At 46.3% G+C, this 17,953-nt stretch overlaps 1 protein-coding gene across 1 annotated transcript in view; it reads left to right on the top strand.

Annotated features, from left to right (window-relative positions):
- Nucleotides 1–17,953, top strand: part of NLK (nemo like kinase) — a 996,575-nt gene that overhangs the window by 897,589 nt on the left and 81,033 nt on the right. The window contains exon 10 of the mRNA XM_078679349.1: nt 1,227–1,320. Coding sequence (XP_078535475.1) covers nt 1,227–1,320 — 94 coding nt within the window. The remainder of the gene's footprint in view (nt 1–1,226; nt 1,321–17,953) is intronic.

Below are 17,953 nucleotides of genomic sequence, written 5' to 3'. Positions count from 1 at the left end.
CTGATGCCTAAATAAGGACTGGGATTCTATGCCTAAATAAGGGCAATGTGAGTTGTGCCTTCATAAGGGCATGAATCAGGAAACCTATGTACGGGTATTTAAATCGAAACACAACCTTGTGCCTTGGCAAACACCAGATTGAACGTCTTAGGGAAAGTTGTTCCTCAGCCCAAGAGTCCAGCCTAGACAATAAAACCCGTTCCAATAATGTCAATGTTGAATTGAGTAATTAAGTACGGAAATAACAGGAGGGTTGCTTTTGTGGCTGTTGCACCCTTCGCCTTTGAAAGAACGTATACTAGCTTACATGAAGAAACAGCCGTCATTCATACTTATTGTAACTTTGTTTCTAAATTGTTATATTTGATTTTCTACTGTTCTTTTGTACAGGAGTAACATTTGGATGTCAGCGGGCTCAGTTTCTTAATGGGATGTACTAAAATATGACAACCTTTAAATAGTCTTTGTCAGTAGCATTCCCGGCATCAATTGCCTGGAGTCGTTTTTGCAGCCTGTATTTCTATTCTCTGCTTGACTCCGTCCCCACTGCTATTTATTCTCCTGTGGCTCGGACCGATGCAGTGTTTGAGGCTTTTCAATGGTACGTTCGACTACAGATGTTTTATTGCCCTGCAGATTGCTTCAAATACTCTGTGTTGGATGCTTTCCCGAGTCAGGCTACGTTGAGAAGGATGCTTTCCTGAGTCAGGCTACGTTGAGAAGGATGCTTGGCAAAACCCACCGATCACTACACTTTAAACAACACTAGGCGTTTGTCTATATTGGATTTCTAATTCACGGGCACCTGCAGCTGCACTCTTTCAGTCACTTCAACACCACATTTGCTGCTAGGATGCCTGTTATAATGGTCCTGGCGGAGCCATGCGTCTAGTTTTAGTACTGTAATTTGTTTTTTTCTTCATTTGGATATCACAACGTGTTACGAGTTGTTAAGTAGTGCATGTGAACACTACAGATATATAACTGAGGAAATGTAGGCAGAGTAGCTGTATGCGAAGAGAATGGGGCAAGACATAAGCACAGAGCTGCGTTTGGCTTTAGAGTTTCGTTCTACTTTTTATGCAAGTGCTTTAATTTCACTGCCATTTTGGGAAGAATATGTCACATATTTTATGAAAAAACTCAAAGACTAACTTAACACATCTGCTATTTCCTTTATATCCACATTTGAACCAGTCTAATTATGGTACTATTTTCCTTCATAGAAATCATTCACCAGTTCATTTTGGAACAACAGAAAGGAAACCGAGTGCCACTTTGCATCAACCCCCAGTCTGCTGCATTTAAGAGCTTTATCAGGTAACATCTTATGGTTACAGTAGAGAATAGTTGGATTTACAACCTGTGCTTTTGAGGGAACAACCAAGAATCCGCAATAACTGGCAACCCCAACCCAAGAAAATGTTAAATGAATTGGAGGTTGCTCACGTTAACTTCTCCATCATGAGGCGTATGCTGATATTTATGGGCACTGACTATCTCCTCTTACACTCAAAAACCAGGGCACATCTGTGTAAAAGTGGAACATTATTTCAAATGCAGAAAAAAAGGCAGCCTCTGCTGAAGTCAAGCTGGTCTTGTGTTTAGTAGTGTACACTAAATTGGAGTTAACTAGTAGGATAAGACTAGTAAATACATATTGCTCTCAAAATAGCTCCTGATAGTACAATGACTGCTCTTTAGCTTCTTAGAATGCCGACGTTTGACATTTTAGACTGCATATTGTTCCACTCATTTGAGCAAAAATCCAAAAAGTCTTTAGTACCGTACCTTTTGACAAATTTTTTTTTCAGAAGCAACTTGTTTGTTTTCTTCTAGGTTCTAAATCCTTCGTTTTATGGTTAAGGCTCTTTCTATCATGTTCTGTGTGTCCAGGTCTGTTTTTTCGTCACCTGTCTTTTCAATCACTAAACTCTGTTTATGAAAGTCTTTTATACTGCTGTGCAAAATCAGTCATCAGAGGTGGAATATGTTTTCCTTTTGACTGTTGTAGTGCTGGAAGTGTTTTTTATTTATTTCTATGGAGTATTTTCCTGAGTATGGATGTCAGTGATGGCAAAAGTTGACCACCATTACTGGACTTCATTTGTTCCTGGCCAGTGAGGTCTTCTGATTTCCCCCTACCTAACTGAAACCAGACCAGCACAACAAATGGACCAGAGATGGACTTATTCTTAACTCAGCACTCACTGAATGGATGAATTAATTTTATTTGTTTGGTTACTTAAATCCATTACAAAATACAACAGTAAAAAAACTTGTAGCGAAAAAGTGCAGAACATTGTTAAACTATTTTTTTTCCTTTAAAAAAAGAAACTGAGACTTCATTATGTTATAGATCAATCGGTCAAAGTGATATATGCACAAGTGATGTAGTCTTGATGATCGTTTTTTTTTTTCCACTGTGCCTTAGAGGACTTGTCCTTGAATAGTGAGCGACTGTGGTATACAAATTTCCCAAAGTTAGCCATGTATTTCACAGTGTCCAAGGGATAGAGCTGTTGGACGGCCTACTTTGCTGTACGGGTGCCCAGTTGAAGGAGAATGGGTCTGAGATGTATACTGCGTACTTGCCGCAAAGCGGGACAGCAAAAGGAAATATGTGCCAGGGACTCTCTTTTGTAATTGCAGAGGCGGCTCTCCGTGATACCCAGCTATGCTTTCCAGGATGGATAGAATTCTTTAGGAAAGCATATGTAGTCTTGCTACTAAAATTCGATGTGATGCCTGTCTCTCCACGGACAGCGTGAGGTGGGGCTTATGGCTAAGCAGTATGTGAGGAAGACATTGGGTTTCATGAAAGTCTCTCGCTGCCAGGGATTCCATGTCCAGACTGCGAGAGCATAAACATAGTTGCTTTTTTAATCTTGTTTTGATAGTAGCAAGTTGATTGTGCTGGGATCTCAGTTCTCTGTTGCGAATTGCAGAAGATCTTTGGCTGTGGCAGGGCTGGCAGACCAAGGGTTACTTGGTTGTAGAAAGATAGATTTTATTGCGGCCTTCATAGTGTTATCCAGAGCCGCAGTTGTTAGATAGAAATATTTTATTGAAGCGGCCAGCTCTTCTAATTTTTGTTGATTGAGATCAAACTCAATGCGAATCAAGGTGTTTCTAGTGCAGGCTGGTAAGCGAAATAATCTTTTTATACGTTGTGCAATGTATTTTTTCCAAGTCATGTGCAAACCTCCTTGGGAGGGCCTGTTGCACGTAATTAAGAGACGGTAGTAGTTTGGCCCTCAGTACTCTGAATATCCATGATTGTTGGGCTATCTAAGGTGGCATATGGTTTACAGAGGGCATAATTGATCATTTTTCCTTTCTGCCACAGTTTTTGGAGAAGAATCCGAGGGCGGTCCGTCTCGCTAAGCCAGGCCCCAAGATAGTTGTAGGTTTGTACACAGTCCAATAACAGGGGACCCAGCTTCCACTTAGCAAGTTTTTTCTTCGGGTAGTGGTCCAAAAAATCACTATTTTGGACTTACTGGAGTTGGCGACCAGTTTGTTATCGGCATTGTATTCAGACAAGGAGGTTAGTGCTTTTTGGAGGCCTATTTTGGTATGGTCCAGAAGCACATGGTCATCAGCGTATTGCATCAACTGGATCTTTGTATGGCCGATCTTGGGAGTGGCTAGAGACGCTCCGGGTAGTGCTTGACCCATATAGGCGGTGTACAATTTAAAAGGCATCGGTGCCAGGACGCACCCTGTTTTAGCCCCCGGTCTGAGACACTTTTTCTGTGACAGACTCTGGAAAGTTTGACCCTTACCCAAGTTCGAGTATACAGCGATCTAATTGCTTTTAGTAGTGACGGGCTGATGTTCCACTTAACCAATTTCTGCCAAACAATGCTGCAGTTTACCCCATCGAAGGCAGCTGAGTAATCAATAAATTAAGAAAAGAGCGGAAGGGAGCGATTGGCCACTGCTAGTTGGGCTAAGTATGACAGGGCTATTATGTTATCTACAGTGTAGCCCCCTGGTCTGAAACCCGTCTGGTAAAATGGCAAGAGACCTTCGATGTGGACCGAATTGACTAGTTCCTGCAAAAGTGTACTCGCGTAAGCTTTACCCTCAATGTCCAACAGGGCAATCATCGATAGTTCTTGGGGTCGGAATTTTGCCCTTTTTAAAATATTGGTTATAGCAATGAGCCCCTCCAGGAATCTGAGACATCCTCCAGAAGCCTTCATTCTGCATATAGCAGTGAAAGATTGGAGCACTAGAAGTCTATGTCCTCCCTGAAGGGGGAGCTAGGCAGCGTGAAAGGGCTGGGTGCTCAATTTTGCCGAATCTTTTTTAGAACAGTGCGTACTACTGCCTCGCCTGGAAGTGTTAGCTCGGCCGGAGCTCCAGTGGTGTCTGTAATATTACCCACTAGCCTCCATGGTATGGTGGTACAATTTGAAGAAGCGGATTTCACATGAGCTACCTAGGTGTCTGCATCAAGTGAGTTCTCTCTGCTGGAAGCCCCATGGATTAAGATATTTAGATTTTGCCAGAATTCTTCGGTCTTGCATGGCGCCATCAGCGCGAAGATCTTCGACCATTTTGCCTCTGTGGATTCCCGTTTTGCTTTCAAAACCAGTTGCGAGTGGGTCTTTGCTGCTGAATTCCGCTGCATTTTAGCGACCTTTGATACAGTTTTTTTATACTCACTTTGTTTGTTGTTTAGTTGTTTAGCGCATTGCGTGATTGCTGGAACTTGACCCAGAGTGTGTGTTGGAATATTTGTAGTTATTTGAGTTGTGCTTCCTCGGAGCAATGAACTAGATCATATGCACGCTTGTCCCATTCACCTTTTAGTCCCCACTTGCTAAGGCTGATATGCCAGCCAAACCAGGTCGGTTTTCATGAGTCAGATTTATTGATGGACCTCTGCCCCCATTTAATTCTCCTCAGGAGCCTGTGCTTTTCTTCTCCTTTGGACACTGGTTAAATGCAACAGTAAGGCTTCATGGTCACTTTCACTCCATTGGAGCACAGCATGTATTTTTGTAGCCTCTCACTTAGTAAGATGTAATCTATAGTAGTCTGGTTGTTATAAGTGGGTACAGAGGTTAACCCTGGCTTAGACACTATAGATGAAGAATGAGTGGTTGCCAACTTGTATGTCCGAAGGAGGACATTGAATCTCCCAATGCTCCCAGAGGAGTGGCCCTCAGATGTCTGGTTCCCTATATTGTGCGTGTTAAAGTCCCCAAGAATAAAGAGTTCCATAGATGCAAATTGTGTAAGCAGGGTTTCAATCTGTGTAATCAGCCAAGAGAGCTTGTCCTTGGAGCTCTGCACAAGGGGATTATAGCATACGTTGATTATAAGTATTGGTAGTGTGCTATCCACTGTCTTGAGGCTTTTAAGAGTGCTGGCTAGGAGCATGTCCGAGGAGTTCTTTAACTTTGTGAATTGTAGTTTTAAGGCATGTTTGATGTATATGGAGATGCCCCCGGAGGGTCTCCCGACTAAATTGCATTTAGTTGCAGGTTTAATGTATTCTACGTAGCCTACTAGTAAAACGGGTGCAGTTGCCTATGTTTTTCAGAACCTTGTGCATCCCAGCAAATGTCATGATGGTCAATGATTGGGAGCTTTCTTTTGAACTTATGTGAAGGCAAGGCCCCTTACTTGGTGGGGGCTTGAATTTTGTCGGCCCAGTTGGAGGCAACCCAGCCCCAATAGGCTAAATTTGGGGAGGGTGGAGCACAAAAGGAGGAGAAGGTTTTGGAGGTGGAGGTGCCATTTCTCCCCCCGCTCGATCCGTCGACTCTGCACTGGATATTCATGCTTGTTCGTTCGAGGGTACCTTCTCGTCGGTGGGACCCTCTCAGTACGCAATCTGTGGGCGTGTTCTTTAAGGTTACCTTTAAGAAGAAAGGATACTTCTCTTGTTCAAGCCTCCTAATATCAATGCCCCATTCTGCAAATTGTTCTTTTTCAGTGTAGACACTTGCAGCTATATTCGGGTTGGCCCAAGTTATGATAGTTTGTTCCTTCCCTAGTTGCAAGGGCAAAGAGACTAATTGTGCCCTGACAATGTCCATACTGTTAATATAGGACAGTGACTGTATGTGTTGGAGAAGCTTCAGGATGTTAGTTCTGTTAAGAGTATCAATGTTGCCTTTAGAGATGTACAGCGGGGTCATGCTTGGTTTTGCTGAGTGACCCCCCTCCCCCCCCCCCCCGGAGCTAGAGTGTTTGAGCTGATCATTGAGTCGTTATGGTAGGGCCTTATAGTTGTTGGCGTTTTGTCAAGTTGTTTCAGTGTGTTCTGTGAGGCTTGTGAAAAGACTGCAGGGCCTACTTCTGTCCCTTAGGGTGGTCTTGTGGGTCCTATTGTCTTGAGGGCGGGGGTATCCTGATGAGGCTGTGTTGTTGACTTTCCATTGTTGTTACAGTGGCTTTTTATTTGGTTTGTTCCATGCCCGGTGGTACTGAGGGCGCTGCTGGGGCTTGGGGCCCAGATTGAGGGCCAAGAAGTAATGATATTCCCAGTTGAACGGCCACCCCCTAAATCGCCCCCCACCGCACTTGCCTCCCTATCGTTGTTTACTGTTCGGCTTGTGGGCACAGCTGGACAGTGTTGAGACAGCATTGGGTCAAGGCCCGCTGAATAGTGACTTTTGTTGACCTCCCCTGAGTCACTGTGCGGTTTGCATTTTTCATTTGCTTGGAACGTTGTGGACCATGATTGAACCTTGAGGATAAAAGCTGTTCCAGGCTTTGTGACCTCAGCCTGATTTGCTATCTCCCCAAGCATATTGCTCCCCTTTTGCCTAGAGAGGAGTCCTGTGGCGGCCTGCGCATTGGAGGACTGAGTAGTTCTATTTGTTCCCGGGAGGCATGGTTCTGATGGAAGCTGGGTATGGGGGTTCTTGCAGAATATAGGGAAGAGAGGTTGTATGATTTCTAATTCAGTGACCCTCGTCGCAGATTATTTTTTTTTTTGTCCTGAGGTAATTGAATTTCGCTGGGGATTTCTTATTAGTAATCTCTTTGCGCGCTTTTGTAGTTTAAGACATTTCTTCTCTCTCCATGTTGTTGACGGGGTGGACTGAGAGGCTTCCTGCGCGCATATGGCCCTTGTGATGTTGGGGGAGGGTTCGCTATGTGGTTGGTCCCATTCATTTCACCCTATATATGTAGAGGGGGTAAAGGCCCGGTTGCTGTGCTTGTTGGCAATTGATGGTGTTGATTTTATTCGAGTAGTTCGTCCCTACTCACTGCAGTGAGTTCCTTAACATTCTTCACTGAGCTCGATGGATTTGAGCATGTTTTAATACTAACTTTCAATTCTTCCACCAGGAAAGTACTGTCAGGAGTGATTCCAGTTTGTCAATTATTTCTGTGCTCAAGCATTCCAGAGGAGCGATTGGAGGAGTTGGGTAGCAGCCAACCTATCAATTTTCTCGGTCATCTCGGACATTTTTGTTGTCATGACTTAGAGGGTCTCCATTTGTAATTTGGGCTTCTCCACTGCCATGTTAGAATGTTAATGGCGATGGAGAGGGTAGTGCTGACTGACCTTAACAGCTTGTCCTGCACCCATGAAAGTTCAAACGGCAGAAGCGATGGTGATCTATGAAGAGAGTCCCCTAGCTCTGACGAGGAGGCTATGGTAATGCATGCTCCTTCCTTACTCTTGTGGGTTGTTGCATCCTGTAACAATACTGATTTTGAGGCTATGGCCATGGCAATTTTTGGGTTATGGACGTTTTCAGCTGAAGTTGTTGGACTTTTATGGGAGATTGTAGTATCATCCAGTAACTCCCAAGCTGATGTAGCAACAGGGCTTCTTTGCGAGTTTGCTGCATAGATTGATGTACGACTGTCGATGATAGCTGTGGAAGCGCCCAGGTTGTGGCAAGATTAGGAACTTTTCTTCCTCCTTCTAGGTGGTGTGATTTTGGTAGACCGATGGGATAGCTCCACCCCCATGGGTGGGGGGACTGGTCCTATCTCAACTTCTCCTATCTCAGTGGCAGCCTTTGATCGATACTCGTCTGTGATTGTGCTGCTAGTTGTGTCCGTGAAAGGTTCAAAGTCCTTGGGGACCTCGTCGTTCATGTTCTCGCCATCCCTGCTTATCTGCGCTCGGCTACTCTCTGACGGAGAGGGATTCTGGGCCCGTACCCAGCTCCGCAGATCGTACGTCTTGCTGACTTTGGGTTGGGCGGTTGCCCCCCCTGGAGCATCCCTGTTTGTAGGCATGTCCCCTGCTGTAGATTTTGGGTCCTGCTTTGACAGTGGTTGGCGGGTGCTTTTCTTGATCATTACAGTGAGAGAGAAGGGAGGAGACACCTGCAACCGACCTCAGGGAGGGATGAGGGTACCTGAGTCCCAAGAGGTGGTCCCGGTAGTCCTGTGTGACTCAGTGAGCAGGTCTGCAGGCGGATGTGCCGAGGCGGGCCAAAGGGCAGGTAACGTTCTATGGCGAGTGTACTGGAGCGACCCCTCTCCGACACCCTGCCGTTGCTGCCGCTCACCCTACCAGCTCCCTCGGGGCACGCGCTCTCACTCACCCACCTCTAGTGGGGGGTGGGTCAGGGCAAGGTCCGGGTGCCAGGGGCAAGGAAGATACCAGACCCCCAAAACTCCCCTGTCTACCTACCTCTGGGTCCTCTCTCCTGCCCTCTCGCTCGGCCTCCCGCTTAGCGGCAGGTGGTAATTGGCAGTTGATGGTGACGGATGCTAGGTAGAGCCTGGTGCAAGGGACCGGTGCTGACAGGCCCCAAGAGGAGAAGGGCAAGCGTGGCTCACAGGGCGTGATCACAGGCCATGCTCAAACCTAGTTGGGCCACCTCCGTGATACTGCAGAGGGCTCACAATTACTGCGGCCGCCCACTAATGGCAGCCGCGCTTGCTAACTTAACCGACTGCTTGATGCCGCGCCCGCTCCCAGCTGCTACAAAATATGGTAGCCGCTGACAATAGGGCCCTCCGTGCCTCCAACCCGCAGAGGAGTGATCAGGCAGGTATTCCGTCGTGCGGAGAAGGAGCAAAGCCCGCCGCGCCTCACCCCGGTGCTCCGCTGCTTATGCTGCTGCTTGCGCTGCCTGTGCTGTCTCCTCCCTTCCAGATCTCAGCACTCACTGGTTCCCTCTGATGAAATCCAGGTGCCTTAGACATAAACACTGTTTTTCTCTTGAGAAACTCCTTCCAATATCTAGAGAAGCTAGGCAGTCCCTTAAAATAAAAATAGTTTTTTCTTTGGGTAGAACTACATTGAGAGGCAATTTTAGGATCTTGAATCATGAAGAGCAGGATGTTTATCCCCACGGAAAGGAATAGGTTCTACATTTCTTTTACTTTAAAAAAAAATCTGTTTATTAAACACACCTTGGGGTGATGCGAGAGATGCTCCCTGATGCTCTGGAAGGTGATCAGGAAGAAGGAGGTGAAGCAACACACTGTCAAACACAAAACGCAAGTTAGGTCATGCTCCAAACACCGTGCCCCCTCCATTCAAGTTGTGGGACAATTCCTGGTCCAGGTGCAGCCCTGCGTCAGGTTGCCGTTATCCAAGAAGCCGAAGACCAGGTTGAGTGACAAGTCAAGTCACAAGCTCAAGAAATTCAAGTGGGACTCATTCCCATCTCACCTCTCCTGCACCAGTGAGAATTTGCATGGGAGCTGACTCTACTGCCATCATCTGGATATGAGCCGGTCCTGAAGCTGGTCCTAGCACGCTCAAGTTCCTTGGGTCGTCGTCATCCTCTCAACAAGTAGAGGCTTATAGAGATGCCATGCTGCAACTTTTCTTCTAACGCACTGCACAGATTTACCATTTGTGCTATGGTTTTACACCTCTGTTTGGAACTACTACCTACGAAAAAAATACCATGCCATAAACGATACTCAGATCCACACTGAGTTAGAGGATGAAGCCGGTCACCGTCCGAAGAAATAGCGACCTCTGTATCCTCAGTGCCCATAGACGAATATCTTTCAAGTCTTCGGGTTGGAAGGCAAGCAGTTTTTACTGAAAACCCAAATACCGACGGTGACAGGGTGACACCTCAACTTTAAAAATGTCCCTAGGCATTGAAGGTTAGTTACCTCAATATTGACCGAGAGATTTCTGAACCCTTTAACATCGATGTATTGGTAAGTCTCGATAGCCAATATTTCAACATCAAACTCCTGCTTCTCGACATTTAGCACCTCTACCTTGACCACCTCTACTAGGAACTGCAGGTTGCTACTAACTCACCTCTCACCTCCAGGGCAAAAGGCGAAGCTGCAGATTACATCCTTGCTATTTTCCCCTCTCTTGGCCCCAAGGTATATCATTTCCCTGTCCCTCAGCCGCTTATGTGAGATTTTTTGACATCCTACAGTCCTTGATTGAGTGAGAATCTGGAAGACAAACCACCCAGATGCTGTGGTCATCATTCTTTGACATCCTCCCTCCACAAGGTGGCCATTCATTTAAAAAAAGAAATAACATTAAATTAGTAGCCAAAGGCATCAGAGAAAAGTAACCGGACAAATCCGAGGAAATAAATACTTTTTTTTTTATATCGGAAAAACGTGTAAAAGAAAGATAACATTCAAAGACATTCAATATAGACAAATATTCTCCCCTTACAAACCCACCCCACCTCAAATGTGATGGTTGTTGCCAAAAACCGCTTTAAATTGCAAGATTGTGTTCTGGAACTTCCTCACTATGCTGAAAAGAAAACTTCCTGGCACCCTGGTGGGTATGATGTGTATAGTGAAGTCTTCCAAGATTTTTAAAGAAGCAGGATTTAATTCCTAATGTGTGTATGATTTGCTTTGAGGTTCCATTTTGTGTTTTCTCTTTTGCTAAAAGTATTCCGTTTCTAGAGTCGTGTTTTCAGTCAAATGTACTGTTTTGACTTGTATGTTGGCTAACTTGTAGAAAAAGAGTAAATGTTGCCTTTTTGGGCATGTTTTCTGTTTATTTGGAAAGTATGGAATTCCATTTTCTTTTTTTAATTGTGCTCCAGGATCTTGCACAAGCATGGAAATACTCTATTGTTTATAAATATTAGAATACCTATGGTGTCGAACTATGAGTATTTTCTTCTTCACTACTTCCCACACATATAAGGCCAACTCACTTTCCACAGATACCAGTCGTGCCATTAAGTATTGCATTGAATGATTAACACATGGGTTGTTTTGCATGTTTTCTGCTATGTTGACTTGTAGGTAAGGATACTTGGTAAATCAAACATTTGCCATTCTAGTCAGCGACAAAATGGGAGAACCTTCCAAAAAAAAAAAATGAATATCTGATTCTACAGTATTGTGGTATCTTTCACATGCCTGAATCATTCCCCGTCGTCGAAGTGGGAGTCCCACGGTACATAAAAAAGCAATAATATGTTAATAATTACCAAAAAACCTTAGAAATAAGCAACCAGGAAGTAAAGTAGCCCTAAGCTACATCGTCACCAGCCGACTGGACTACGGCAACGCCCTCTACGCCGGAACCACTGCCAAACTCCAGAAGAGACTCCAGCGGATCCAGAACGCCTCGGCGAGACTCATCCTCGACATCCCCCGACGCAGCCACATCTCCGGACACCTGAGAGATCTGCACTGGCTCCCGGTCAACAAGAGAATCACCTTCCGTCTCCTCACCCACGCGCACAAAGCCCTACACGACCAAGGCCCGAGCTACCTCAACAACAGGATCAACTTCTACACTCCCAAGCGCCTCCTCAGATCAACCAACCACGCCCTCGCCGCCGTCCCCCGAATCCGAAGAGCGACAACAGGAGGAAGATCCTTCTCCCACCTGGCCGCCAAGACCTGGAACTCACTTCCGACCGACCTGCGCCTGACCCAAGACCACCTCTCCTTCAGGAAGAAGCTCAAGACCTGGCTGTTCGAGCAGTAATGGCACCCCCCCCCCCACCCAGCGCCTTGAGACCCTACGGGTGAGTAGTGCGCTCTACAAATGACTTGATTGATTGATTGATTGAGAGTAAAAACTTCCACACTCCTGACTATCATAGTCATTTTGTATAGTCCAAACTGCAGCCAATCAGGCAACAGCACCCAGTAGAATGTCCCCCCCCCCACCCGAGGCTCAGTCTCTCAGATTTTCTGCTGCACGTCGTGTGAAGGGAGTCTCCCTGAGCTCTGTTCAGTACTTCACTCTTTGGCTGGTTTTCACCTACTTTTAGAATGTCATCTTCCAAAAAATCTCTCTTCATGCCTTGTGAATCTTGTGGGAAGCTCCGGCTGTTTTCAGAAGATCCCCACAAGAAGTGCATCTACTGCCTGTACCCGGATCATGAGGTGAGGGATTGTAAGATCTGCAGCACCTTCCCTCAGAAGACCCTCAGAGACAGGGACGGTCGCCTTCTTCTGTGGCTGTAGAAGATCAAGGATCAGGACAAACCCTTATCTGAGGTAGGAAGTGTGGCCTCGGGGTCATCTGTATCCACTAGGAAGAGGATTGCTGAGGAAGATGTATCTTCTCCTGGGGCTGAGGTGTCGAGAAAAGCAAAATCCCCTAAGAGTTCTAGCTTGCCTTTATCTTCTTCATCAAAAAAGGCTTCTCCACCTTCAATATCTAGACTTGTTACGCCCCCGAGAAAGTCAGGAAAGTCTCTGGCTTCAAAAAGAAGTTTTACCTCAGAAAGTGTCTGTCATCGACGGCATCAACGACGACTACTGCGTCGACTATAATCATCGCCGACTCTGCCTCGACGTCTACAGTCACCTTTTCGTCGCCGATGTCGTCTGCCTCTTCTCCGTCGACGTTGTTCTCTGTGACAGTTCGACCCATCTCGTCAACGAAAATTATGCCATCTATCGTCGACGCTTCGACGTCGGCGACAAAGGGTAAGAAGAACCCGTCGACAGGCTCATCGTCGACGAAGACCACCTCGATGACGGCTGCCTCGTCGACAAAGGCCACTCCGTCGACGGATTCCTTGTCGACTAAGATCAGACCTCACCGTTGACGAAGACTACCTCATCGTCGACGGCCACATCGTCGACGAAGATTGCCTCGTCGTCGAAAGCATTGTCAACGAAGATTGCCTCGTCGACGAAAACATCGTCAACGACGATTGTCCTGTCGACGAAGTTGACTGTTTCGTCGGCGGTCACTGTCCTCTCACCATCTTCATCACGGCACCGTCGACGGAACAACCCTTGACTCCTTTTTTACCGTCTTGTAAGGAATTACAAGTTTAGTCTGCCACACCGTCTACGATCTCCTTTGCCCCACGGTCTACGGAACCGACTTTGTTACAGGTAGCTTCAGCGGCTCTCTCCCAGCTGAAGCTACCTGACCAGTTACTGGACTCTGAGGATGACGAAAAGCAGTCAGATGTGGTTGACAGGTTCCTCACTGCTAGGAGTCCATCTGAGCTGCTCATTAAATATCAGGATGAAGATCACAAAGAGGAGCAGGTCCTTGAACATCAGGCACCTGCTACTGTGCCTACAGCACAGATGCCATTAGCCCTCCTCAACAATTTGCAATATATGTTGGATGACTACTATCGCCGGTTTCCTCCATCTGAATCGGCTGAGTCGCTTCCTTCGACACCCATGCCTCAAGTATTTGTCTCTGCGTACAAATCCCCAAGACAACCTTCTTCGGCACCAGTATCTGAAGTAAGATCTGCAGGTCCACCTTCTCCAGCACACTCACTCCATTCCAGGGAGGCTATCAACACTGATGAAGACAGGGAGGAAGGAGAAGTTGATGACAAGTCTGACTTATCGGAGTGGGATGACTATCAGATACAAACTCCATCACCATCTGCTCCACCTGCTGCGAACTCTCTGCCTGTAGATATTGGTGGTTTCCATCTCATAATGGAAGGAGCCACAAAGAGGTTTCTTATTCCTATGGAAACGAAAAAGAACGACTGTTTCCTCTACGATTTTAAAGATCAGCCGCAAAAACAAGTGAGAACAATTCCTTTCATAGACTTCATCTGGAAAGAGGGGCTGAAGATCGTGTCAACGCCCAATTCTCTTCCCGCAGTCTTGCCTTGCTTGGACAAAAAGTATAAGGTGCCTAATACCTCACTTGCATGCCTTATAGGACACTCTAAAACAGATTCAGTCGTCACCCAAGCAGCTCGGAGATGAGCCAGGAACCCCTCTTCACCGGTAACTGCGCCACCAGACCGGGATGGCAGACGTCTGGATTCCATTGGCAAGAAGGTCTCCACTATGGCAGCAACTACGGTTCGGGCAGCAAATTCCCTAGCAATATTAGGGAGATACGACCGGCAGATGTGGTCGGACATCTCACCATATATTGAACTGTTACCAGAGCCTGAAAGATCCGAAACTAAGAAGATCTTGCATGAAGAGGAGTGCACTTCTGAGGAAATGATCGACGCAGCAGTAGATGTGGCATCTACAGGTTTCAGGCAGTTGGCGGGAGCAGCAGTACTAAGAAGGCAGGGCTGGGTGAAGTCAACATCCTTTCGCCAAGAGGTCCAAGCAAAGATCATCAACATGCCGCATGATAGGGAATTTCTTTTTGGTCAGCATGTCGACGAGGTCCTGCAGGCAATAAAGAAGGACACAGAAACGGCAAGGTCTCTGGGTAGCCTTCAGTTTCGGAAGTCGTCCTTTTGTGGTGCCAAAGGACGTGGGTCCTTCTCCAATAGAGGGGGCTACAATCAACAAAGATCGTACCAAGCTTCTCAAGGTAACCAGAGATATCAACCATACAAACAACAAATGTACGGACAGCGAGATAACAACTTCTCGCAATCAAAGAGGAGGTCCTCCTCTCGTGGGCGGGATTCCTCCAAGAAACAATGAGATATGCCACCTGCCACCATCTCTGCCCGTTCCCCCAATCAAAGGTCGGAGGAAAAATATCCCATTTCTACTCGAACTGGTCCAAGATTACTACAGACAAGTTGGTCCTAGATATAGTGACAAGAGGCCACACTTTGTAAAATCCCTCCAAATTCTCCTCCCAAAGGCCCACCTCCGGCTCATCTCAAGGTGCTGTTCTCCCAGATAAATTTAATGATTCGGAAAGGAGCGATCGAAAAAGTGCCTCAATTGCAAAAAGGAACGGGATTCTACTCCCGATACTTCCTGATTCGCAAGAAGACAAAGGAATGGTGCCCCATCCTCGACTTGCGCGCCCTCAACAAATGCCGGAAGAAATTGTCCTTCCGGATGTTAACGCTTCAAGAAATCCTCCAGCTTCTTTCGGTAGGGGATCACATGGCCACCCCCGACCTTCAAGATGCTTATTTTCATGTGCCGATTCTCCCCAGGCACAGAAAATTCTTATGGTTCAGAGTGGCTGGCAGGGATTTTCAGTTCAAAGTCTTTCCCTTTGGACTACGGTCAGCACCCCGCGTGTTCACAAAGGTGCTAGCGCTGGTGGCCGCACACCTTCGCCTAGAAGGCGTTCAAATCTTTCTTTACTTGGGCGACTGCCTTTTCAAGGCTAATTCCTTATCAGAGACAGAAGCACACGTACAAAGATGCCTGTCGCTGTTCCAATCTCTCGGTCTTTCCATCAATTAAAAAAAATCTCGTCTACTTCCGTCACAAAGGAAGACCGTCTTGGGAGCCACACTGGCCCCCTTCTCACGCAGGCTTTCGTCTCAAGAGAAAGGCAGCACAAGATCCGAAAATTAGCTCACCTGTTGCAAGAAAAATCTTTCCTGGGGATGATTTCATCCTGCATCCCATTGATACCAAATTGCTGTCTCAGAATGAGGCCTTCGCAAGAAGAAACTCCCAGTGGTTACAGGTGTCAGGATCGTTCGACGATATCATTCTCAATGAAAAAAGCACTGCTGTGGTGGACTCGGATAGGGAACTTACGAGAGGGATGTACATTCCTATCGGAAGTCCCAAGTTTCACAATCACGACAGACGCTTCCCTTGAAGGATGGGGGCACACCTTCAGGGAATGACAGTCAACGGAAAGTGGAACGCACAACAAAGGACATGGCACATCAACCTTCTGGAGCTGCGAGACATTTTCTTGGCTCTAAAGTCTTTTCGACCAATCATACTAGGGACGTCGGTGTTGATTCGGACGGACAACACAACAAGTATGCACTACCTACACAAACAGGGCAGTACAAGGTCGGCCCGTCTCTCTCAGCAAGCCCAGGAGATCTGGGACTGAGCACTACGTCACGGGATTACTCTCTCAGCGGTCCATGTTCCAGGGATTTCCAATGTCCTAGCGGATTCTCTCAGCAGATCTCAGATGTCCAACCACGAGTGGGAATTGCATCAACCAATATTGGATCGAGTTTTCCGGGAATGGGGCAGTCCCGAGCTGGCCCTGTTTGTGACCAACCAGAACCGCAAATGCCCATATTTCGCAAGCTGGCTTCCCCACATGGACTCATGCGGGAATGCGCTTTCCATGAACTGGTAACAAATATATGCCTACGCCATTCCTCCAATTCCACTGATACCCAAGGTTATTTCCAAGATGAAGAAGCAGCCTTGTCACCTCATTCTCATTGTCCCCAGATGGCCTCGCCAATACAGGTTCACCGAGCTTCTCCTCCTCTCGGAGTGCGATCCCATTCAGTTTCCACCAATACCGTATCTTCTATCCATTCAAAAGGGTCAGATCTGTCATCGAGACCCAGCATCCTTGAAATTAGCAGCATGGCTCCTCAACACCTTGAATTTGCTCACTTAGATATTCCCGCAGTGTGTAAAGAAGTTTTAGCCAATGCTCGAGCCCCTGCCACAATCAAGACATATAAGCTCAAATGGAAACGGTTCTGCACTTGGTGTCAATCGGTCACTTTACATCCCATTCAGACCAAGCCAGAACAGATTTTACCGTTCTTTCTTCAATTGGCAAAGTCTTGATTATCTCACTCCACATTAAAAGTGTTTTTGGCAGCTATCTCCAGATTCCGTCAAGATGGTTCTAACTCTCTCTATTCTACTAGAGTTATTCAACAATTTTTTAATGGGTTGTTTCGTATGTTTCCCCCTATTCTGCGTCCACCTCCAGCTTGGCATTTGAATGTGGTGCTCGCTCAACTCATACGACACCCCTTTGAACCTATTCACAAGGTGGACCTTAAGTTCCTTTCTTGGAAGGTATCTCTGCTGCTGGCGCTGACATCAGCAAGAAGGGTTAGCGACATTCAAGCATTCACGATTAAGTCACCTTTTCTTCAATTCTCATCTAATTCAGTGGTGCTTCGTACCAATCCCAGCTTCATGCCTAAGGTTCCTTCAGATTTTCACCTTAATGAACCGGTAATTCTGAAAATATTTTAATCCTCAAACAACAGCAGAGAAAGCTTTGTATTCACTGGACATCAGGAAATGTCTCAAGTTCTATCTGCAACGAACTGCTACAATTCGAAAATCGGATCAACTTTTCGTAGCGTATGGGAGGCTACGTCAGGGTTAATCTGTATCCAAACAGACCATAGCTCATTGGATTTCCTCGACGATTAGTCTGTGTCATCAACAGGCTGGAAGGCCTCTACGCACCACTCCGAGGGCACATTCTACGAGAGCGATCTCCTCATCCACCGCTCTCTTTGCTGGGGTGCCTCTCCATCAAATCTGCAGAGCGGCAACCTGGTCCAGCAGGCACACTTTTACCAAACACTACTGTTTGGACACTGCGAGTGATGCAGATACGTCGGAGGGATGAGCAGTTCTCCGCAATCTTTTTTTATTAAGGTGAGCCTCTATTCTCCCTCCTCCACTATGCTCTTTTTGACGCTTATTTACATGCTGATATATATTCTAATCTAGTATGCATATGTAAGCACTAATGTATTTATATATGTTTTATGACATTATTTATGCTTCTTTATTATATGTATACTATGGTACAAAGAGCGTCTAACGAGCATTATGTTATGTACTGCTATCTACTCGGATTCAGGCATGTGAATCTATGAAAGACACCCCAATACTGGAGAAGAACAATAGTTACGTACCTGTAATCTGTGGT

The sequence above is a fragment of the Lissotriton helveticus genome, chromosome 3_1, assembly GCF_964261635.1.
Source record: "Lissotriton helveticus chromosome 3_1, aLisHel1.1, whole genome shotgun sequence".
Lineage (NCBI taxonomy): Eukaryota > Metazoa > Chordata > Amphibia > Caudata > Salamandridae > Lissotriton > Lissotriton helveticus.
This window is presented reverse-complemented; position numbering and strand designations above follow the sequence as displayed.